At 42.6% G+C, this 23,753-nt stretch overlaps 2 protein-coding genes and 1 long non-coding RNA gene across 3 annotated transcripts in view; 1 reads left to right on the forward strand and 2 right to left on the reverse strand.

Moving 5' to 3' along the window:
- The window catches only part of dmgdh (dimethylglycine dehydrogenase), a 21,542-nt gene extending 6,549 nt beyond the window's left edge, over nt 1-14,993 (reverse strand). Inside the window, exons 1-10 of the mRNA XM_015943129.3 lie at nt 14,754-14,993; nt 14,375-14,543; nt 9,211-9,309; nt 8,967-9,131; nt 7,049-7,253; nt 2,467-2,715; nt 2,169-2,367; nt 1,658-1,827; nt 1,423-1,576; nt 42-207 (exon numbers count right to left, since the gene is read on the reverse strand). Coding sequence (XP_015798615.1) covers nt 42-207; nt 1,423-1,576; nt 1,658-1,827; nt 2,169-2,367; nt 2,467-2,715; nt 7,049-7,253; nt 8,967-9,131; nt 9,211-9,309; nt 14,375-14,543; nt 14,754-14,875 — 1,698 coding nt within the window. The 5' untranslated portion in view covers nt 14,876-14,993. The remainder of the gene's footprint in view (nt 1-41; nt 208-1,422; nt 1,577-1,657; nt 1,828-2,168; nt 2,368-2,466; nt 2,716-7,048; nt 7,254-8,966; nt 9,132-9,210; nt 9,310-14,374; nt 14,544-14,753) is intronic.
- A 1,848-nt stretch (nt 14,994-16,841) lies between these two features.
- On the forward strand, nt 16,842-22,567 carry bhmt (betaine-homocysteine methyltransferase). The gene is made up of 8 exons (XM_015943131.3): nt 16,842-17,018; nt 17,157-17,289; nt 17,364-17,476; nt 17,581-17,772; nt 18,661-18,808; nt 20,835-21,017; nt 21,103-21,331; nt 22,113-22,567. The coding sequence occupies exons 1-8, from the start codon at nt 17,001-17,003 to the stop codon at nt 22,291-22,293; spliced, it is 1,197 nt and encodes a 398-aa protein (XP_015798617.1). The 5' UTR covers nt 16,842-17,000; the 3' UTR covers nt 22,294-22,567.
- Nucleotides 18,441-22,178, reverse strand: LOC129164445 (uncharacterized). The gene is made up of 3 exons (XR_008564033.2): nt 22,087-22,178; nt 19,414-19,472; nt 18,441-18,528 (listed from the first exon to the last, which is right to left on the reverse strand). It is a non-coding gene; the product is annotated as an uncharacterized lncRNA (long non-coding RNA).
- Nucleotides 22,568-23,753: the final 1,186 nt, after the last annotated feature.

Genomic DNA, 23,753 nt, shown 5'->3' on the forward strand with positions numbered 1-23,753 from the left:
GATGCGCTCGGTCAGAACTGTCAAACGAAAACGTTCTTTACCTTCGGCATGGTGTTAGCAAACAGGCGATCCAGCAGCTTGACCGAGTCCTTCCCCTTCACCAGAAACTTGCCAAACGGTGTGAGGTCGATCACGCCTACCTTCTCCATCACCAGTTTACACTCTCTGCCGACTGGTTCAAACCAGTTTGTGCGTCGGAAACTGGGCCTGAAGACAGGGAAGAAAATCAGTCATCTCTTGATTCAACTTTAGGAGCTCTTGGAAATTTCTGGCAGGTGGGAAGGTGACAGGTTAAATACACCGGCTCTGTCCTCTCAGCGTCTTCAAACAAAACTGCCTCTTTCAGGACTAAGACATCGACATGTCACAAATATTTTGGCAGTAAGTGATGTCAACGATCAGAGCAAAAAGAAACCTACAGACTGAATAACATTAAAAAAGATTTGTTCTGATGAATTATGCCATATTTCAATCCACTCTAGGGACAGGAAGAGCGGCTGTGTGACATAAAAAGCGGCGTTCAGTGACCAGAAGAAGCACTGTTTTTTACAGTGCTTTGTTGAGAGACCGCAAAGGGCGTGAATTACAGCATTGTTTGGAGGTGGGGGTGGGGGGGTCCACCAAGCCATGGGGGCTTAAGATATAGGCTCCCTCTAAAGGTAGGTGTTAACTTCAGCTGGCCAAGCAGTCGGTAGTAAGTGTGTTGGGTCAACTTTGCACAGAGCGGACCACTAGAGTGTGGGTCCAAAGCCTGAGCCCAGAAAACACACATTTTATCTAGATGTGAAAGATGTGAACACAATTACCTACCAGAGCTGGGCCGTGCCCACCCAGACGTGAGAGTCCTACAATTCATAAAGCAAATAGAGCTAATGATAAGTTGGTGCAAACATGCTCGTGAAATTTAGTATGTTTGAGAAATTAGAGCTCGGTTTGCATCAGGTCATTATTGTCTTCTCCGGACAAATGAAGGAGAATTTTCCACCACAAACAGCCAATTAGGCACAAAATGGAGGAAGAATCCAATGCTTATTGTGAGCTGCAGGCAGTGGTGGACTGGCCATCAGGAGGACTGGGACATTTCCCAGTGACCTGGCTGCTGAGCTGTTCTGTGATTTGCTCTTTTGTGTTCATAAAAGCTAAATTACTGTTTGTCTTCTTTAAAGTGTATTGTCTGCCTTAAATCTTTTGATTTGTTTAAGTGTTTGTTTCTACAAAGTTTCTTTGAAGAGCCTTGAAATTAAAATAACCTTCACGATATTAAATTATTGTCCATCTCCTCCTAGAAAACAACAATAAAATGCTGACGATCATGCAAGGTCTCATACAGATCAGTGAACAAAAAGTCTTCCAGGAAAAAAGATACAAGACCAGTCTGTTATTATTTGTAGTTCAAACCACAGATTTAAGGACTGGCCATACTTGTATCCGGTGTCATCCCCGGGTTTGTAGAACCAGTGAGGTTGTTCCCAGCCAGCGTGAAATCCCATGGAGCATTTGTCCTTCAGCAGCTCGAACACACCACTTGTTCTGCTAGTCGGTCGACCAGCAAAACGCTCCTCCTTGGGATAACCAACTGGGAAGACCAAAGTTAGGAGTTTCAGTGATAGAAATACCATAACGCCTCTCTGGAAACAGACCATAATGGTATCCTTACCCACATTGTTGAAGCCATAAGACTCTCTGGCTTTGGCGCACATAAAAGGCACATCGGTCCACCTGCCATAGCGGTTAGGGTCGCATTCAATAAGGTCATAGGGAGGTTCTCCATTTCTCATCCAGTCGCTCAGGAATTTACCAATACCACCAGCATGAATTACTCCATATCTGAACAGAGACTTTGATTATCACCATAACTCTGATCCTAAATCCAGACTCTAGACCAGTGGTGTCCAACCATGGTCCTTGAGGCCAACCCTACAGCATGTTTTAGAGCAGTGCTCCCCAACCCTGGCCCTTGAGAGCCCCTCCACATTCAAATCAGATATGCTGGAGCAGGGAAACAACTAAAACATGCTGGGTATGGGACCAAGGTTAGACACTTCTGATGCAGACATTGAGATATGAACAAAAACATAACTGCTGCCCAACCTCCACCTGTCTGACCTGATGCGGTATTTTTGCAGCCCACACCCTTCAAACCCTCAACCTCTGACTCATCAACACACCCAAAGCCAATGGCAGTCCAGTAGTTGTGAATTCCTTGGTGTGGTCCAACCATGGGCAGCAGGTCAGGGGTGTACGTAATTGGCCCAGACACAACGTTGATGATGTCGGCCTTCTTCAGGACCGGCACCATCTCCATGGCCATCTCAATATGTTCCATTATCCTGTCAAGATCTGACTCGAACAGCTCCTTTCCAAAGCCTTCAGCAAGTAGATGGAAGAAAACATGGAAATCTTTCATCCTACAAGAACTGCAAAGTTTCACAGGAATCAAAATAAAGGTATACACGGCACACAGACCAGGAGGTACTCCATTCCTAACCCAGGAGTCCTGCAACACCATCTTCTCCATCTTTTCATATGGGCCGAAGAGCAGACCGTCTCTCTCCTGACGGAGGTAGTAAGAGCCCTCCAGGTCCCTTATGACAGCCAGCTCCTTCTTCAGAGCCTTCACCTCTGGTACGGTGGCTGTCACTACATACTGATGATGCACAGGAATGGTGGGGTGCTCCAACCCAATCATCTTGCCCACCTCACGCGCCCAGAAACCTTAGAAAACAGAAGAGGTATGTTGATCTTAAAAATCTAAATTTAAGTCAGCTACTGGAAATCCCTTCATTTTTTTTCTGTCACATTCAAGCATTTTAAATTAATTTTTAAGGTTCTAACTGGAATGAATCAAGAAGTTCATACAATAACAAACTCCTTGTGATGGCCATACTGCTTCCACTTCATAAATACCAAACAAACAAATTACACTGCGGTAATAGGTTAATCCATAAAGGTAAAAATGAAGAATTAAGTAAATTATTATTTAGTGGGAAGACGTATCCTGAACATCTAAAAAACCAGCAAACAGAAAAACAGCTAGCAGAACGAAGAGCCACGATTGTTGAATAAATAGCATCATTAAAGTTAAATTATAATAAACAATTTTAAGTTTTTCACATAAAAAAGCAGCACATTCTGGAAATAAAAAAATTCTATAAACAGGATCTGGAACACTGCAGATAAACATTTCCAGCTGGAATAAAGTGTAACTTGGTTTAAAAATTAACCACAGTAAAACCAACATGCTGTGTTCTGGTGCTGTTAGTAGAACATGTGATTTTAACACGGATCCAGCTGCTGATCTGGAGTGTGAGACCAGGACCAACTGGAGACCTCATATCCACAACTCCCTGAATTCACACACAGACCGTTGTATGCATCTGTGTTCCAGACATGTGATACGTTGAATTAATCAGGAATAATCAATAGCTTCTCAGAACAACTTTTAAAACAAACCCTGCAGAATTTCTTGTTTGTTTTGTGATTACTGTTTTATTTCAAGCCTTCAGTTTCCAGACCGATCTGTTCAATAGGTCAAAAGGTTCTAAATGCGCGTGTGTGTGTGTGTGTGTGTCTGGTGTGTGTGAAAAGCAAAAACTCCTGACCTGCTTGTAGTAAACTTTATGTAATTTAAATAAATATAAAATTTTCACGTAATATTTTTACATAAAGTCAAGGGTTTAATTTACATTTATTTAATGAACCATAAGACATGAGATTCCATAGTAAATATGAAATCAATCCTATGGATCTTTGGTACTTTTAACCAGAAGACTGGAACTTTTCATTCTAGGGATTATGTAACACCGTATTAACTGAGAGACAACAGAAGAGAGAGTCACCTTTAAAACGTTTAAGAAGATTTATTTCTAAACAATTTTAAACAAGACTAACTCTAAACTCTAAGTGAATGGATGGAATGGTGTGAATGAGACGTGAGATGAATGGTGTATGTGTGAGTGATGTCATCAGAACTCTCGTATCCGGAGATGGTCAATAGTAAATAGCCTGTATTTGATATAGCACCTTCTAGAGTCCTGGAACCCATCAAGGCGCTTTACAACACAATCAGTCATTCACCCATTCACATACTGGTGGGGATGAGCTACGATATAGCCACAGCTGCCCTGGGGCGCACTGACAGAGGCGAGGCTGCCGAGCACTGGCGCCACCGGTCCCTCCGACCACCACCAGCAGGCAACGTGGGTTAAGTGTCTTGCCCAAGGACACAGCGACAGACTGAGCGGGGCTCGAACCTGCAACCTTCTGATTACGGGGCGAGCACTTAACTCCTGTGCCACCGTCACCCCAAGAGAAGCAATGTTTTGCTCTCAAGCTATGATCGGAGTTTTATAAACACACAAGACGCCATTTTGTCGCTCCACACATACCCTTAGAATGAGACCTCCATACAGATCCAGAATGCCAGGTCCTCAGACCCCTCTTTGGTACCGGAGCCGATGAAACAGCATCAGCAGAACGACAGACTAGTCTTTGGATTATCTCCAGGTAAAAGCGACAGTTGGTTGACAGCGTCAGATGGACCCGGAGGGTCAGTGGGTTCAGCTTTTATTCTGAAAGGAACCGTTGCTTGGTTGGTAAAATGCAACAGATTTTATCCAGCTTATTGGTTCTTTGCTTAAAAAGGAAGTCCGATACTTCTCTCAGAATACGGAGAACTGTCTTAAGATGGAGTGGGGACTGGTTTTATTAATCTGGATGTTTTGATTTACGGTCGAATCAAAGTTGGCAGATTTATGAACACCACAGAGACTATGCCACGCTTCAGAAAGGAAGGTTCCGATTGGATGAGTAAAAGCAATGTGTCATGCGTTTACATTACGTGGATCAGGATGTCTAGTGCAGCTAGATTAAAGTCATATTACTTATTAAAACTTATTAATCATAACATTGTCATTTCACAGATTGGTCAACATTATTATTGGACTAACACTTTGTTTGATTAGCTTTATTAAAAATAGAGTTCTTTGATTTATTAAAAAGAAAGAATCCTTTGTCTTCATTCTTCTCTTGGGCTGGAAATGAAAACAGTTTAGGAGCAAATGCATGACCTAGAGCAATCTCATTCAGATTAGTTCTTGCTGAGGGGGGAAATGACTTTTAGGTGGGAAACAGTCATTTCATTCCGTTACACTGTTCTGATGTTTTTATTTGTTTATATTTATATTTATATTTGTCTGACTTGTGTTTGAAGGGATATTAGGCAGCTGTGGCTTGCTTTTAGCACCCCCTAGTAGGGATGTGTGTTGGTGAAATTAAGGCGATACGATAAAAGGGAGACTATTTAATTTACCATGATATATTGCGATACATTCAATCAGACGTTCCAGACCTAAAGTCTGTGCACAAAAATGCTAGGATGGAAGAATTACGATGGATATGAGAGCTGTCTGGGTGTCCCCCACCTATCGCCCAATGGCTGCTGGAGAAAAGCATCAGCTCCCCACGACCCCACTGAGGAATAAGTGCCTCAGAAAATTTGGGACAAGATACGATAGAAAAAGCAGATGGGTCATAATGGTCAACCATCCTGTGAGTACACTGATGCCTTACGGAGGATCGTACACAGGAAACCTAACTACAATTTAAGGAAATGTGAGGTGAATATGGAGCAGAGGGCTGATTGGGCCTCGGACTACAAATAGGGAGCAGAAAAGACTAGATCTATGAAAAAAGTTGTGTCAGGCAAGCTCAAGAGAACAGCTACTCCTCCATTCTCACCTATATCGAAACCAGAACGCACATAAAAAGTCAAAACGCCAGTGGGTGTTCAGAAAGGAAATTTTAAGCTGCCTTGTAAATCAGCTGCATGTGTTTTCTAATGTCCCACATAGGAAAGAATACTTCTGTTCAGTAAACTTCAGCAGCAAGGAAAAGCTAATAAACTCTTAGGAGGAGTGCATCTGCTGGAGCTTCAAGATTGGATGAAATCTGATCTGCTGGCTAGTTCGGATTGGCTGTCAGACTTGAAGAAGACAAAAAAAGCAGTTTGGGCTCAGAAAACATTGTAACTGGCTAAAACCAGAGTCACGAAAGAGCATTTACATGGAGTGAAAGAATGTGCAAAGAGTTGAACAACTGTTCTGCTGCAAAAGCTAAAAGATTTAAAGCTTGCTTGTTTTCATGCAGCTGAGACTTTATTTGCTATAAGTAACAGCGGTTGCAGAACAGAAACAACTAATCAAAAATATGACCTACATAGTGACATGTTACACAGCAACCTCCAGCGAGAAGGAAAGCCTGGAGACGGGCTGAGGCAAATTCCTAAAGTGGTGCCAGAAAAACAAGCTACAGTAGGAGGGACTAAAGGAGTCTTGGCAAACAAAATACCCCCAGAACTGGAATAACCCGGCTCAAACCGAAAGATCTGTGGGCTGAAGGCTGCACGCAGAGGTCTTGTGTGTGCAAAGGTCTGCCGACAAGATAAGATCCTCTATAATCTGCACTGTAGCATAAATGTAAAAAGTACTTGTAGTTCACCCAGCTCCAACAAACAACTGAAAACCCGTTTGGATGCTGAGAACATTTGGTAAATATGTCTTTGAACATTCATATTTTTCCTTGCAGTAAGAATGTTCTCTCTTTATTAGTAAAAGTGACACCCATCACTCTGGAACAGGGTCCATCTGGACTCATCAGACCACATGACCTTCAGGGACATCAGTAGCTCAGGAGGTAGAGCAGGCTGTCCAGCAGTCGTCAGAGGGACCAGTGGTGCCAGTGTTCGGCAGGCCTCGCCTCTGTCAGTGCGCCCCAGGGCAGCTGTGGCTACATCGTAGCTCATCCCCATCAGCGTGTGAATGGGTGAATGACTGACTGTGTTGTGAAGCGCCTTGGGGGGTTGTAGAACCCTAAGAAGGTGCTATAAAAACACAGGCCATTCACCCATCTTGCTTTGTTTTGCAACTCCATGAGTTTTAGTGATTGCAGCATGTCGCCCTTAATCCTGTCTTTGTGGTTTGATATTATCAACCCTCACTTGTGTTACTTATCTGTGGACATGTGATTAGTTAGTTCTGAAACAACAAACCTGCAGTGTTGACTATCCGATTTGCACAGATTGTTCCGTGGGGGGTCTGGACATCCCATTTACCATCGGGCGTTGGGTTAAGGGCAGTAACCGGCGCTGGGTTGTAGATCTGAGCGCCGTACATCCGAGCTCCAGCAGCCAGAGCCATAGTCAGAGAATACGGGTCGATGTGGCCGTCTCCGGGGGTGTAGAGACCTGCCAGCACCTAAAAACACACAGTGGCCCTCAACACTTGTAGACCCCGCTACACACTCATCACCAGCTATGAGGCTGGAATGCTGCAAATTCAGAAAATCTTTAGTTTTGAAGATAATCATGACATCATTTCTTTTTAATATTCACCAAACAGGACCATATCATACCAATTTATTTATAAAGCACCATTTCAAATTAGCATGGCAGCTAAACAAAGTGCTGTACATAAAAGAGCCAAATGCTTGAACAAATCAACAAAACACAATGAAAGCAGGTAAAATACATAAAAAACATAGCATAAATAATCAAGGATAAAAATTCCTACTAAAAACAATAGAAAAAGAGAACACTATCAAAAATAAAAATAATGCGACAAATGACAAAAACCATTTGAAATGACACAAATAAAACCAAAAAAGCTACTAGATGGTGCGAGGTGTTAAAAGTGAACTACTAAATCATAAAAACTAAATTAAGAAAAACAAACCCGGTGCTGGATTTCATGTTGTGTCAAATTAATTAGATTATTTATTTATTTATTTTATGTATTTTTTCTTTATACATGCTATTTTTAAACAGTTTTTTTTTACCATAGATTTATGATCAACATTATTTTAATATCTATATAACTTTTTATATTACAATTCTCATTTGAGCTCTTGTGATTTTATATTTTAAACTTAATTTAACCTTTTTCCAGTGCTTCCTCTGTGGGAGCCCTCTGCCCCGAGGGCGGTGGTTGGCTTTCCAGGTGTGCCTGAGTGGAGGTGGGGGTCTCTGCCCTCCCTGTCCTGGGAGCCCTGTGTCAGTGCCTCGGCTGCTGCTGTGGATCTGCTGCTGTCGGGGCGGGTGGCTCCCCTGATGGGGGAGCGTGTGTGTGTGTGTGTGTGTGTGTGTGTGTGTGTGTGTGTGTGTGTGTGTGTGTGTGTGTGTGTGTGTGTGTGTGTGTGTGTGTGTGCCGGAGGATGAGTGTTGTGAAGGGGTTTTTATTGTCAGACCGTTTTTAAAATTCTGTGGATGGGAGGGAATGTGGGTATGCGGGCCTTTTTAACTTGTTAAGCTCTTTGAGTTGCATGTATTGCATGATTAAGTGCTATATAAATTATGTTTGCTTTACAGGTTGAGCGGGTTGTCCAGTAATCGGAAGGTTGCAGGTTCGATCCCGGCTCCGGACAGAGAATTCTGCTGTTGTGTCCTTGGGCAAGACACTTAACCCACTTTGCCTGCTGGTGGTGGTCGGAGAGACCGGTGGCGCCTGTGCTCGGCAGCCTCGCCTCTGTCAGTACGCCCCAGGGCAGCTGTGGCTACATCGTAGCTCATCACCATCAGTGTGTGAATGTGTGTGTGAATGGATGAATGATGCACTGTAGTGTAAAGCGCTTTAGAGTCCTTACTCTGAGAGGTGCTATACAAGTGTGGGTCATTTATCATTTATCATTGATGGATTGATTATTGATTGATTGATTGATTGGTTGATTGATTGATTGGTTGATTGATTGATTGATTGATTGATTGATTGATTGATTGATTGATTGATTGATTGATTGATTGATTGATTGATTGATTGATTGAAACATCGTTAGAACCAGAACAGACTCATGTCCACACAAAAACAAGTCAGCAGCCTGGTGTTCGACCATTTCTCACATTATAAATCCATCACTGACATCTGATCTCAGATAAGTCAACAGTTAGTGTACAGAACACGTTGTTTCATACAAACCTTGTCCATGTTTAGCAGAGGGAAAAGTTCCTGGATCTTTTCTGGTCCAATGAAGTACTGCGGAGTTACGTGCCAGTGGGTGCGAGTCATCTGGTACCTCATCTCATCCACACGAGCCGCTGTTGAAGCGATGCGGACGCTGCCAGGCTGGTGAAAGCCCACTGCCTGCACAGAAAGAGGGTATAAGACTTTTAATGACAATAAAACACCGTTTTTAAAACTGAAGCGATGAGAGGTATCTCACCTGTCCAGTTTCAGCCTCGAGGCTCTCGTACAGTTTAATGCTGTCATAGTGAACTCTCTTGAGGTTGATGCCTGGATGGTAGTAGGTTGTCAGGCCCGCCTTTAAAATAAAAAATTCAGCATGGAACCACTTTAGACTTCATTAACCACCTCTGTCAGTGCGCCCCAGGGCAGCTGTGGCTACATCGTAGCTCATCACCATCAGTGTGTGAATGTGTGTGTGAACAGATGAATGATACACTGTAGTGTAAAGCGCTTTGGAGTCCTTACTCTGAGAGGCGCTATACAAGTGTGGGTCATTTATCATTTAACAGAAACTCTGTAGCCACGCTGACACTCAACTTCTACAAAAATGGATGGAAGCAACTTAGCAGTGAAGTTCTGCTAATACTTAATTTTCCTATGTCTGGTTAATGTTATAGTACATTTATTTAAAGAGGAAAACCCCATGAAATGCACCGTGTCGTTTTCACGAGGGTCCTCTTAAACAAAAAAGTGGCAGAAGGCAGCTGTGAACATGAACAATTAATGAAAGACTGCCCAGCCAAAAAAAGTTGCCACCCAAAAAAAGGTCACACACCCATTTCGTTGGACTTTACCTTTGATCACATCACACATTCGCTGTGGCATTGTTTCTACAAGCTTCTGTAATGTTACAAGTCACCAGGATCTTGCATTGATGATGGTAGAGTCTGACCACTGCACAAAGCCTTCTCCAGCACATCCTAAAGATTCTCAATAGGGTTAAGGTCTGGACTTTGTGGTGCCCGGTGAATCCTGGCACTGTCATCTTGGAATGTGCCCGTGCCATCAGGGAAGATGGAATATTCTGGTCACTCAGTATATTCAGGTAGTCAGCTGACCTCATTCTTGGAGCACATCCTGTTGCTGAACCTAGACCTGACCAACTGCAGCAAGCCCAGATCATAGCACTGCTCCCATAGGCTGGTACAGTAGACACTAGACATGATGGGTGCTTCACTTCATCTGCCTCTTACCCTGATGCACCATCACTCTGGAACAGGGTCAATCTGAACTCATCAGACCACATGACCTTCTTCGATTGCTCCAAAGTCCAATCCTAATGCTCTATAGCAAGTTGAACCTTTTTTTTTTCAGTTTGCCTCACTGATTAGTGGTTTTCTTATGGTCACACAGCTGCTCAGTCCCAATCCCTTGAGTTCCCTTTACATTGTGGTTGGTGGAAATGCTCTTACTTTCATTAATAAACATAGCCCCGAGTTCTACTGGTGTCTTTCTTCGATCTGATTTCCCCAAAAGTTTAAGTGATCATCGATCACAATCATTCAGAATCTTTTACGACCACATTTCCTCCAAAAAAAATGGGTCCCCACAATCCTTCCAGTTTTTAATAAATCGTCGGACAGTTCTTAACCCAATTTTAGTCGTTTCTGCATCTCCTTAGATGTTTTCTCCGCTTGATGCATGCCAATTAATAATTATCTGACCCTTCTCACACAGACTAACATCTTTTCCATGACCAACAGATGTGTGTTTCCACATGGTTGTTTAAGAAATGAGAAGTAACTCATTGCACCAGTTGGGGTTAAATAAGTTGTTGCAGCTGAAAGATAAACTGCCTGCAGTAATTATCCAAAATGTGGCTTGTACCTGTTTACTTAGTTAAATCTAGGTGGCATTTTTTTTCTGAATGGGTAGTGTATTTCTAAATCATGATATTTCCTTACTTAAAGAGCAAGTCACCCCCTACCAGAGTCTAACTCCACTCCCAGTTCATGTTTGAAAAATGCAACAAATGCCATTGCCTGGCAGACCAACAGGGCGGAGCCGCTAATAAATACACACACACACAGACTCACGACAGCATTGTGACATCATAATGTACCAGTTTACATCATAGCATACCTCTTAGCCAATAGCGGTGGCAGATTTAAATTCAAATGCAGTGCTGAGTTTTTACCTGACAACGGCACAACACTGCCAGTTTGAGGCAGAATATTTAAATTTTAACTAAGATGCACTGAAGTGCCAAATTATTGACGACACGTGTCTGCAGCACGATTAGACACTCGTTTATTTAGTTTATCAGCAAAAAAAAGTTGATTTGGGGGTGACTTGCTCTTTAAGTTCCTTAAGGCTCAGGATGTTGTAGAGCTGTGTTGGCTGATGCGGCTCTGCAGTATCACGTGGACATTGGGGGCAGTTTCACTGGACTGGCAGACTGGGGTGGTGGTCCCCTTATTTAAAAAGGGGGACCGCAGGGTGTGTTCCAATTACAGAGGGATCACACTCCTGAGCCTCCCTGGTAAGGTCTATTCGGGGGTTCTGGAGAGAACGGTCCAGCGGATTGTCGAACTTCGGATTCAGGAAGAACAATGTGGTTTCCGTCCTAGCCGTGGAACACTGGACCAGCTCTATACCCTTAGGGGGATCCTGGAGGTTCACCCAGCCACTCTACCGGTGTTTTGTGGATTTGGAGAAAGCGTTTGACCGCGTCCCTCGGGGGGCCCTGTGGGGGGCACTTCTGGAGTATGGGGTACCAGGCCCTCTGATATGGGCTGTTAGGTCCCTGTATGACTGGTGTCAGAGCTTGGTCTGCATTGACGACAGTAAAGCCTGATTTATACTTCTCCCTGAGCTCTGCAACAGAGACGCACACGGAGTGTCGGAAAGGTTTTCACATTCAAACTTCTGTTCAGGCAGCGAGTGTTGCAAAGCAATTTCCCACCAGGACAACAGAGGGCGTAACGTTTTTTTCTGTGGTATCCTGCCACCATAACACTCATTTATCTGGTCCACGATAGTGTATTTACTTATAGCCAAATTTGTCCTTCATTCTCCTCCACCCCTCATGCGGTTGCCACCTCTAAACCCCCATTTCACGTCGTTTCCGTCCACGTTTGCTCCGTATTTCGTACTCCTTCACTCGCGGGTGAATAAATGTTAATATTTTCAGACTTTTTCCGCGATGTGTTCTACAGCCTGTTCGGGGTCTGCCGCTAAATATCTCTTTACTTTTTAACGGAGCTACAGAGGTGCTGGTGACCAATATACAGGAAGCAGCGTCCTGACCAATCACAAGCTTGCGGAGAAGTATAAATCAGGCTTAAGTCGAGCTCGTTCCCAGTGAGAGTTGGACTCCGCCAAGGCTGCCCTTCATCACCGATTCTGTTCATGACCTTTACGGACAGGATTTCTAGTCACAGCCAAGATGTTGAGGAGATTCGTTTTGGTGGCCTGAGGATCAGGTCTCTGCTTTTTGCAGATGAAGTGTCCTGTTGGCTTCATCAGAACGTGATCTCCAGCTTTCGCTGGAGCGGTTCGCAGCAGAGTGTGAAGCAGCTGGGATGAGAATCTGCTCCTCTAAATCTGAGACCATGGTCTTGATTCGGAAAAGGGTAGAATGCCTTCTCCGGGTCAGGGATGAGGTCCTGCCCCAAGTGGAGGAGTTTAAAGTATCTCAGGGTCTTGTTCATGAGTGAGGGAAACCTGGAGCGTGAGATCGATAGGCAGATTGGTGCTGCATCTGCAGTGATGCGGGCGTTGTACCGGTCTGTCGTGGTGAAGAGAGAGCTGAGTCAGAAGCCAAAGCTCTCGATTTACCGGTCGAGCTACGCTCCTACCCTCACCTATGGTCACGAGCTTAGTGACCGAAAGAACGAGTTTGCGGATACAAGCGGCCAAAATGAGTTTTCTCCACAGGGTGGCTGGGCTCTCCCTTAGAGATAGGGTGAGAAGTTTGGTCATCCGGGAGGGGCTCGGAGTAGACCCACTGCTCCTCCACATCGAGAGAAGTCGGTTGAGGTGGCTTGTGCATCTGGTCAGGATGCCTCCTGGACGCCTCCCTGGTGAGGTTTTCCAGGCACGTCCAACTGGAAGGAGACCTAAAGGTAGACCCAGGACACGTTGGAGGGACTATGTCTCTCACCTGGCCAGGGAACACCTTGGGATTCTCCCAGAGGAGCTGGCCCAAGTGGCTGGGGAGAGGGAAGTCTGGACCTCTCAACTTATTCTACTGCCCCTGCGACCCGACCCCGGATAAGCCGAAAAAAAGGGATGGATTAATGGATGGAAAGTAATAATAATAATTAATTAATATTCTTAAAAAACAAAAACAACCACCCCCCACTCCCAGGAAACAACAGAAAATGGCTAGTAGAAGCTAACTTTTAGCATTAACAACTCCACCACATAGCAGAACCCCTTCAAGCTTGTGTTACTTGTGAAAATAAAACATCAATGTTGCAAAGTAAACAGCGTCAGTGGTAAAATGGTGTTGCTGTTAGCCAATCAGAGGTGAGATGTCCAAATATTAAGAAATACAACTTCAAATCCTGCCATTTGGCTTACTTCTAATTCCTGGAACTGGAGCGCCAGAGCTTATTTCCAACAGTGATCTACTCAAAAGACATTCATTCAGACTAGACCACTGCAAATGTGTTAAAATTAAGCTCACTCCATCATTATCTTAATTTTTGTTAGTAGGACCACAGCAAGCTGGTGTCAATCTCTAGCAGTAATAGAGCAAGAAGCGAGGGGCACACTGGTCAAGTCTCCAGTCCATCAGAGGGACACACAGAGACAAAAGTCCCTCACTCACACCTAGGGACATTAGAGTCACCAGCAGCTGCTTTGATTAACTCGGTGCAATGCAGGATGACGTGAAAAGGAACAACAGCTTCTGTCAAGGAAGAGTTCACCACTACAGATTTCTAACAACATAGAATAATTCCACAGTTAGAAGATTTATGAACTTTTTAATGTGATTTCAATAAAATAGGTAAAATATGACACTAGTTTAACAATAAATCAATAAGCATGCATGGAACATTTTAGAATTTAAACCTACATTATCAGAAATGTAACTATTTTAAGGTTCTGGATGAAAAATAAAAAAAAAACAACTCAGGAAAAGTTGTTTGACAAACCAAAACAACAACATTACAATTAAATTTGCTAAAAATAATTGTTGATTTCACTTTATCTACATTAACAGTGAGTGTATTTGGAATATGTTCAGCTCTGCCAGATGGTTAAGGTTAGAGTTTTTACATTTCATCAGCTATTCCACTGATATAAAAGACGAGCACAGCTGCAGATTCATGTTGCTAGAATAAGTGTAAAAACCAGAAAGCAGGATAGAGTCAGCATGCTGCTTACTGATGAACAATAACTGGACCTACAGCATGCCAGGTGGACCCAGCTGTCAGCTCAGACTTCTCCAACAGCACCACGTCCTTCACACCACCTTTGGCCAGGTGATAGGCCAGGCTGACCCCCACGCAACCCCCACCAATGATGACTGTGTCTGCAGAGTCCTTCCATCTTTTTCCCAACACCGAGGATGCATCACTAAGCAGAGATAAAGAAAGGTGCAGGCGAATGAAATGCATTGTGGCAATATCAGCATAGATTAATTTAAAATAATCATATAAAAGTAATTTGTTGCATTTATAAATTGCATGTGACTCATTATTATCTGCAGAATCTTGTTTTTATTGCATGATCCGCCTTTACTGGGAGGTTTAATCAGATTATTGAAGGGAAGACCGATTTTCTCACCTTTTCTGAGCTTGTTTTCTGCAGGAGCAGCAGATGGTCCTTAAAGGGAGCCGAGAGGAGCCTCGACATGTGGAGAAGTCGCTCTTCAGCGGAATGCTGAGCAGGTTTAAAATCCGAGACATAATTAAGGTGGGGAAAAGACAGAAAACCAGAAAAATAACTCAAAGCATGACCACCCCTCTGACTGGACCCTGTGCTGTCGAGTTTAGTTACCAATATCCCACTTCTGCGCTGACACGTGCTTTGGCACGCCCACATGTCAAAAACCAAATGAATCTGGGTTAACTGTTTGTGCGCCAACAGCTGCAGCTGCAGAGAAATGATCAAAACAAAGTTTTAAACATTTACAAGGAGGAAATTAGTCCTTTTAAAATATATAATAATGTTTAATTTGCTCAAGGCTTTATTCATTAAAATGTTGGAGGAGCTATGGGGTGCTGATTGTAAAGTAATACCAACAAAAATAACAGGTGTAATTTTACATTTTCAAATTCAAATAATGATGTTAAATGCATTATCTAAATGTACTAAAAACTAAAAGTTTTAGAGATAAATCTAAATATATGAGTTTTTAAAAGCTACATTTAAATGTATCAAGTTAGATCTAAATATTTAAAAAATAAATCTGAATACATAAGTTTTAACGTTTTACGTTATACCTAAATCGTCTTTTTAAATAATTCTAAATATATACGTTTTTAAATGTCATATCGAAATATTTTGTTATTCCTAAATATTTAAAATGCAATCAAACTTTACAAGGTTGAAAAAGTATCATCAAGTTAGACCTATATTGAGAAATAAATCAAATTCTATAAGGTCTAAAAAGTGACATCTAGTTAGACCTAAATATTTAGAATCAAATCTAAATAAATAAAATTTAAAAGGTCACATCTGAATCTATCATGTTAGACCAAAAATGTTTTGAATTAAATCAAAAGTCATAATATTTAAACATTAATATTTAATCATGCCAAGTTAGAACAAATGTTTTGCTTTATTCTTAATATATATTGGTTTAAAAATCACATGTAAATACAGCAAGCTAGATCAAATGTATTTGGAAATAAATGTAGATACTGTATGTAAAGTTGAAAACGTCATATCTAAAAAAAACAAAGGTTCATCTAAATATTTAGAAAAAACTAACTCTATAAAGTCAAATGTGAATATTTTGAATAGAATCTAAATATTTATGTTTACATATTGGTAGTTTTAAACAGAAAACTTAACTATCTCTCCATAGAAATAATTTAGAGTGCTAAAACAACAACAGGCTAAGTGATATCCAATCTAACATTTCTGATATAAAGATTGTGTGAGACCTTAAATAAATGATGAACACTGATACATTAGTTAAAGTATTAGTAGCTGAGATGCTAATGATTTTTATAAATGTATTATTTACTGGCAGATAAAAATGTTTTTGCTCATCTATTTCAGTCAGATTTCAGAAGTGTTTATTGTGCAGCATCCTAAGTTTAATTCTTTTTTCTTATTTAATATTGTAAATTTAAATGTGAACATCATAGATGTGTTTTATTCTATAAAGTATAATATCCACCCAAAATTTACATTTCAATAATGTCAAAAGTCATATTTTATCATATTGTGCTTACCGCTGGGTCCTTTAAAAGTGAAAAGTGCAGAAAATACAAATTTTTACATTTTGATTACATAAGTAGACATTTTAGGATTTTTAACTATGACAGAAAGCTCCCATGAACTCTGATTTCCTCATTCATCTGATTCCTTCAGTTTACAGAGTAAAAGAACAAAATGAAAACCTCATTTCATCTTCCCTCGGAGGGATAATTTGTCACAGCAGATTAATAAAGAAGAATAAAGAATGGGAACAACAAACTGACCAAATGAGGCATGAGGATGAGGAATAACAGCTGCCTGGAACAGCTGTAGAGAGGAAGAGATCAAATTTATGAGACAGAGCTCCTCATGTCCTCTAAATGACCTTTGACCTTTAGGAGCAGAAACTGAAACAGTTAATGTTTTAGTTTTTTATTCTAGAAGACAGTAAAATAATAATAAAAAAAAGCTCTGCGGTTTCTCTGCTGGTGCGTTGCCCAGGCGTGCAGCAGAGGAGGCTGGAAGCCAGGAGCTAAAAAGGGAAAGAGGCAGGCGGTTCTTCCAGTGACATCCGGGGCCCTGCTCCCATCTCGGATTATAAATGCAGCATGGAGCCTTCACGGATCCCCTTCCAGACTTGGAGCAACAGGAGCGGAGATCATCATGGCACCAGCTAAGAGAGTGAGGACGCACGCTCAGAACTGCATGTTTATTTATTTTATTTTTTTCCAACACTAAAGTTTTCAAATGTGCGCACCCTCTTGGTAAACACTGCAAAAAACAAAATGCGCTTTTCTGCATTTCTTGTTGCGCGCGCAGGGCATTCTGGAGCGCCTGGATGCTGGAGAGGTGGTGATCGGGGACGGAGGTTTTGTCTTCGCCTTGGAGAAGAGAGGTTACGTCAAAGCGGGACCGTGGACTCCAGAAGCGGCTGCAGAACACCCAGAGGCGGGTATGTACTCCATCTCTCTACCTATATAAGCAGAACATGCGCTGAGCGTGAATCCGTCTGTCCGCTCCTTTCAGTGCGCCAGCTGCACAGGGAGTTCCTGAGAGCTGGCTCCAACGTCATGCAGACCTTCACCTTTTACGCCAGCGACGATAAACTGGAGAACAGGGGCCACACTCAGCGCTTCACCGTGAGTAGAGAGCCTGCAGCTGCTCTGGAGACTCACGCGCGCTGCGCAACTGCAGCCTTTTGCGCTCTCGTGCTGAAAGCTGAAGCCTCTGCTTTAAACTACAGGGGCAGCAAATCAACGAGGCGGCCTGCGACCTGGCCAGGGAGGTGGCTGATGAAGGTGATGCTCTGGTGGGAGGGGGCGTGTCCCAGACTCCCTCCTACCTCAGCTGTAAGAGCGAGGATGACGTCAAGGCCATCTTCAAGAAGCAGATTGACGTTTATGTCCAGAAAAATGTGGACTTCTTGATCGCAGAGGTGAAGCACGTCAACAAACTTTAATTCACTGTTCGTTTAATGTGTGTGTGTTTTTTAGATTTATATTTTTATATGTTAATAAAAGGTTTAGGGGCTCAGTTATATGCAACCAAGGGTGCCTGTGTGCAAATTTTACATTCTGCAAACAACATCAGTGATCTAACATTCACCATTAGCAGATTGTGCTGAAGATGAGTATTTAAGAACAGGTTAACTGAAAAAACGTTTTTTACTTATTATCTCTGATTATGAATGGGTCACTCTGAGTTTAACATGCAGGCTGAACATGAAAATGGTCTTCTAAATCTATTTTTTGCATTAGCTTCGGATAGAAAATAGACAGATAAACACTTGGCTCAGAAATGCCCGGCAGATTTACGTCACACTGTTGGTGGACTCGCCATTTTGATTCGAACAAGGAAGCGTGTTGTTGATTTAGGGTCCAGGAAACAGCAGAGAAGGTCTTGACTAGTAGAAGCTAACCATTAGCATTAGCAACTCCACCACATGGCAGAACTCCTCCAGGCACGTGTTATTTGTGGAGATAAAACATCAATGTTGCAGAGCAAACTGAATCAGTGGTACAGATGTGTTGCTGTCAGCCAATCAGAGGAGAGATATCCACTTACCAGGAAATAAGACTCCAAATCCTGTTGCCTGAAGAAAATGTTCTCATCCTGCTGAATTCTACATCCTTAAACAGCCGCACCGGAGCTTTTCTTCCACTTAGAAGTCGTTTGTTCCTACCAGAGGCCACTGAAAATGTAACAAATTTGAACACAAATTAACATTTCAATATTGATGGTTTTAAAAGATTAACTAAAGCATATTTAGTTTGTTAGAACATTCAGGCTTTATCAGTCCTTGCTTCCTTTTTGGCTTTTGCAGTACTTTGAGCATGTGGAAGAGGCCGAGTGGGCAGTCCAGGTGTTAAAGAGCACCGGGAAGCCTGTGGCTGCAACCATGTGTATCGGACCTGAAGGGGACCTGAACGGAGTCGGTCCTGGAGACTGTGCAGTCAGACTCGTCAAGGCTGGTACGGACGCATCTCAAACCTCTCTTCAGCTTTTAAAACATAAACATAAATGAAAATGTTTATCTCACCGTTAGGGTGAAGGAGTGTGAAAGCTGCTTTCTAGCTTAAAGGGACCTGATGGCTCAAGCGCATGAACTCACCAGCAAAATAAAATCCACTTGCTACTGATTTAGTTTATCTGGTGCAACTTCACAAAGCTCATGCAAAGCATTATTAGAGAAGGAACTGGTGCAAATACGTAGCATGAAACAGCACCAGTTTCAGCTTCTTTAACCTAATCGTCATAAAGCTGAGTTTGTCGATTAAAAATGCAAAACATGGACCGTTTTCTCCAACTGCATTCATGTGATAGACTGTGCACTGTCTTGTTCAGCTCATGGACTCTTCTTATGGTTTTTATCCAAATCAAACCATTTGTGCCCAAAATGAAAACAAACTCCCCCCTAAAATCATTTATGCCTCAACATGGAGCCACAAGAATAGAATTAGTTAGCATTAGCATCCCCAGCTACTGCGGATCTAAGTCTAAATGAATAGTGCATTGAAAAACACTGCAGGCGCAGGAGAGATGCTTCAAGTGAGAACATGTGAACTTTTCTATTCACCTGGCAGGAAAGGTACAGGTGAAGCCAGTTCATGTTGGGTGTCAAAACCACGAGACGAGCTGCAGAGAAACAGTGAAAAACCAGGAGGCAGTTAATGTTGCTGGGATGTATGAGGAGTTACACATGTGCATGCATGTTAGACTGCTTCACAGACCAGTTCACTCCCATTTGAGACGCCGTTTTGTCTTAACTCATGAGATGGATTCAAATATGAAGACTTGTGTCCGCAAAAGTGGCACCAGTGAGTTTTTAGTGCAAAAAAAAATGCACATGCAAGGATACTGCTGTGTACTTAAGTACACATTATTGATTTTATTTAATATTTAAATTTGAAATTATTTATAGTAAACCTATTATCTCTAGAAAACTCCTGTTAATTCTGAAAACCCTTCGAAACGTTGCTGCCGCTGAGTCAGACTTTCTGTTGAAATTCTTGACCTGCAGCTCCGCGGAAGGTCTTTAGTGTTATTTTGCTCAGCCTTTCCACCTGCCCATGACAGCAGATTGAGCGGTTTGCATTTAAAAATTAGGAAAGTGCACAAAGCTTTCAAATTCTAGAGGAAAATATTGAGAAACTCAGAAAATCCAAACAACTATTGCTAAAGGGGCAGCAGTAGCTTAGGTGGTAGAGCGGGTTGCCTCATGATCAGAGGGTCATGGGTTCGATTCTTGCTCCCGCCAGGGCTATTCTTCTGTTGTGTCCTTGGGCAAGACACTTCACCCAACTTGCCTGTGTTAGTTGTGGTCAGAGGGGCCGACGGCGCCAAATGGCAGCCTCGCCTCTGTCAGACCTCCCCAGGGCGGCTGTGGCTACAAGTAGCTTACCATCACTAGCAGTGTGTGAATGTGAGAGTGTGTGAAAGCGTCTTTGGGTGTCTAGAAAAGCGCTATATAAGTTCAATGCATTATTATTATTATTAAAGATCTGTTTAAAATGTTACAAGAACGTTCTGGTCACTGGAAGCAAAACGTGAAGAAATGAAACATGATTTAAAGCTTGTGTGTGTCAGATTTGTGCAATTTATAAAATAAAATCTGTGATGGTGTTTCTGTCACTGCAATGCTCTGATCCACACATTTTATGTCTATAATTCACATAAAATGTTTTTTTTTCATACCAGTAGAAATTGTTGGTTAAAGAGATAAATGGGCCACAATAGCCCAAACATTCAGAAGTATAGACATTTAAAAGCCAGAACAGCCTCAATGGGGTTAAAAAAAACAGATTCTCCAAATTTTAGGCCCCTCTTTTCTGATCAAGATTTTCTCTTTTGTTCTTCTCAAACCTCCACACAACAGGGTTTTGCTGCCATCTAGTGGTAATATGAAAACACTGAATCAGTCAAACCGAGCAGGCCTGGTCCTGGTTACCTGGAAATCTGCCTTTACAAGTGTCACAGACGTCTTCATTTGTTTTGCAGGGGCTCAGATTGTTGGCATTAACTGCCACTTTGACCCGGAGACCTGCGTGAAGACTGTGAAGCTGATGAAGGAGGGCGTGGAGAAGGCTGGCCTGAAGGCCCACTACATGTGCCAGCCACTGGCGTACCACACCCCCGACTGCAACCGCCAGGGGTTCATTGATCTGCCCGAGTTCCCCTTCGGTGCAGACTCAAGACTCAGTGGTTCTTTTAGCAGTCTGATCGTTGACACTGAAATCTAAATAACTAGTTTTTCTTTCTCTTACAGGTCTAGAGCCCAGGATCCTGACCAGATGGGACATGCATAAATACGCGCGGGATGCATACAACGCTGGCATTCGCTACATTGGTGGCTGTTGTGGGTTTGAACCCTATCACATTCGCGCTGTGTCTGAGGAGCTGGCGTCGGAGCGTGGTTTCCTGCCTACCGGTTCTGAGAAACACGGCAGCTGGGGAGAAGGCTTGCTGATGCATACCAAGCCGTGGGTCAGAGCTAGGTATGTGATTTATCATTTTCCATTCAAACCAAATCAGAGTTTTCAGCAGTAACAAGGAGGAGGTTGTGACTTGAATCTGCCTGCAACACCAGATTATCAACAGTTTTTAATGTAGCCACAGAAACAGATTTGCACACGAATGTAACCAATAGTTAGTTTGACAGATTTAAATAAGAAAAGAAATGAAAGTGTACAGATATCAGACGAATCGGTATGATGAACCAGTCTGGATCACATCACCAGTTCTTCCTGAATGTTACACTGTGTTGTTGTGATTGGGGCCAAAGTCTTCAGATTTCTCAGCACCTTCTTGTGTCATTTGTTTGGTAAATGTTAAATGGCCTGTATTTGATATAGCACCATACGGTGCTCTACACCCCCCCCCAGGCACTTTACAACACAATCAGTCATTCACCCGTGGTGAGGCTGCTGAGCATAAATACCACCGGTCCCTTCAACCACCACCAACAGGCAAGGAGGGCTAAGTGTTGCACTAGGATACGACTATAACAGCTGAGACTCGAACCTGCTAAGGAACTGTTGCCTATTCTCCATCACTAAATGGTGCAGAACAGCTTTCCACCACTTCCTTCTGATACTTCAGGAAACTTGTACATATGTTAGCTGCAATATTTGATGGCAGATGTCATCATTTAGAGTCACTCTTGTTTTCGTCGAGCAGGAAAGCAGGAAGTAAATTACACAGGAGGTTAAGGGGATTGGTCAGCAATACCATAAAGCATAAATGTACTCACAAAATTCACTCCGTTTGTTTCTGCAGGGCCCGTCGTGACTACTGGGAGAAGCTGAAGCCTGCATCTGGACGTCCATTCTGTCCATCCATGTCTGCACCTGATGGCTGGGGTGTCACCAAAGGCCACGCCTACCTGATGCAACAGAAGGAGGCCACCTCTGAGGAGCAGTTGAAGGTTCTTGTTGATGAAGCCACTCAAGACCACTGAAGCAAGCCTCAGAAAAGCAGATGAAACCAAAGAGTGACGTTAAAAACCAAAGGGACGTTCTGTTAGGACCTTGTGTGCTCGGTGTGGAACTCTGTTGGCATCAAAACGGTCCTCCCTACTCAACCAGAGATGAAAGTCCAATATTGTCTTAATTGTACACGTTATTTGAATCCTAGTTACAAAGCTCACGTTTGAAACTGCGCCTTAACACTCCACAGGTGCCAGATGTTGCATTAAGTGATTAAATAAAACATTCAATTAAAAGAAACACAAATGTGTGAGTGTTGCTCTTTCTCAAAAAGGACAAAGCTAAGAAGTATTAGAGCAGTAAAAGCTTTTTAGCTAGCTGTTGAATGAAGGCAGTTTGGCAGAGGCGGCGCAGCGATGATCATGTTTGTATTTAAAAGATAAACAAGCCACACCTGCTTACCTCTGCATGTCCCAACCCACTTCAGCGCCAGCAACATATAAATGCAAGTAGCGGTAGCTAACCGCAAGAGCAACGCTAGGCTACTGTTAAAACTAGCCTGAGCTGCTAGCGTTTACCAGTGATCAGAAATGCTTTGATGGAACCAGACATCCTCCTCTCCTTGACTATGGTTTGGGATCTGATCATGTCCATGAACACCTCAAATCCAGACAGAGTCAAACCCACCCTGGGAGGGAGCTTGACTTAGTGCCAGACCAGGCAAGTGACCCTACAACCCTACAAATCTCTTGGAGAAGATTCCAGCGAGACTGGAGAACCAAATTCCCGTGTCCCCCTTAGAAACTCTGCATGGGTGAAGATGGGATCCACTCTGTTCCACAACCTGGAGGAAATCTGTGCTTCCCCTCCTGGATATGAGGTCTGGAAGCATCCAGAAAATGGATGGATGTCATGAATAAATGACATCTTAGAACTGTAACAACTAATAAATGATCAGAAATGGTTAGATGGCAAACAGAAAAGTTTTAGTGCCGTTATTGTTGCTGTAAACTTAACTAAACTCTTATATTTATCTGCTTTGTCCAAGACAGAATAATGTAACCACGTTTTGACTTAGCATACAGTTTTTTAAGTCTCCAAACTGCTTGGAGTAAAACTGAAGCATGTTTAGACATTTTCCCAAAAACAGTGGCGGCTCCAGAAATGTTTTTCTGCAGGTGCTATGAAGGAGCTAGTCTTTTTATTGAGGGTGCAGTGAAGGAAGTGGTCATGCGTACATATTGTTCTCTAAAACACCTTCAACACTAGCAAATACACATGCGTGCACAAAACCTCAACAACACCTGAAACAATCATTGATATACATCATAAACATGTAAACAATTGCTGACTTTTCCATGAAATCATAAACACATACAGCCACACAGAAAAACATCTATAGTGTTGCAAGGTAGCTAAGGTTAGTGTTAGCATTTCCAGTGGCAAAACCCTCGACTGCTGCAGCGGTTGAGGGTCGACTCTCTTCATCCAG

Source organism: Nothobranchius furzeri, chromosome 6 (genome assembly GCF_043380555.1).
Source record: "Nothobranchius furzeri strain GRZ-AD chromosome 6, NfurGRZ-RIMD1, whole genome shotgun sequence".
Taxonomy (NCBI): Eukaryota; Metazoa; Chordata; class Actinopteri; order Cyprinodontiformes; family Nothobranchiidae; genus Nothobranchius; species Nothobranchius furzeri.

What these genes read in the sequence shown, in the direction of transcription:
- bhmt (XM_015943131.3), top strand. An exon ending in TGCAGAACACCCAGAGGCGG is followed by an intron (nt 17,290 to 17,363) that starts GTATGTACTCCA and finishes CGCTCCTTTCAG; the next exon opens with TGCGCCAGCTGCACAGGGAG. An exon ending in AAGCCGTGGGTCAGAGCTAG is followed by an intron (nt 21,332 to 22,112) that starts GTATGTGATTTA and finishes TTGTTTCTGCAG; the next exon opens with GGCCCGTCGTGACTACTGGG.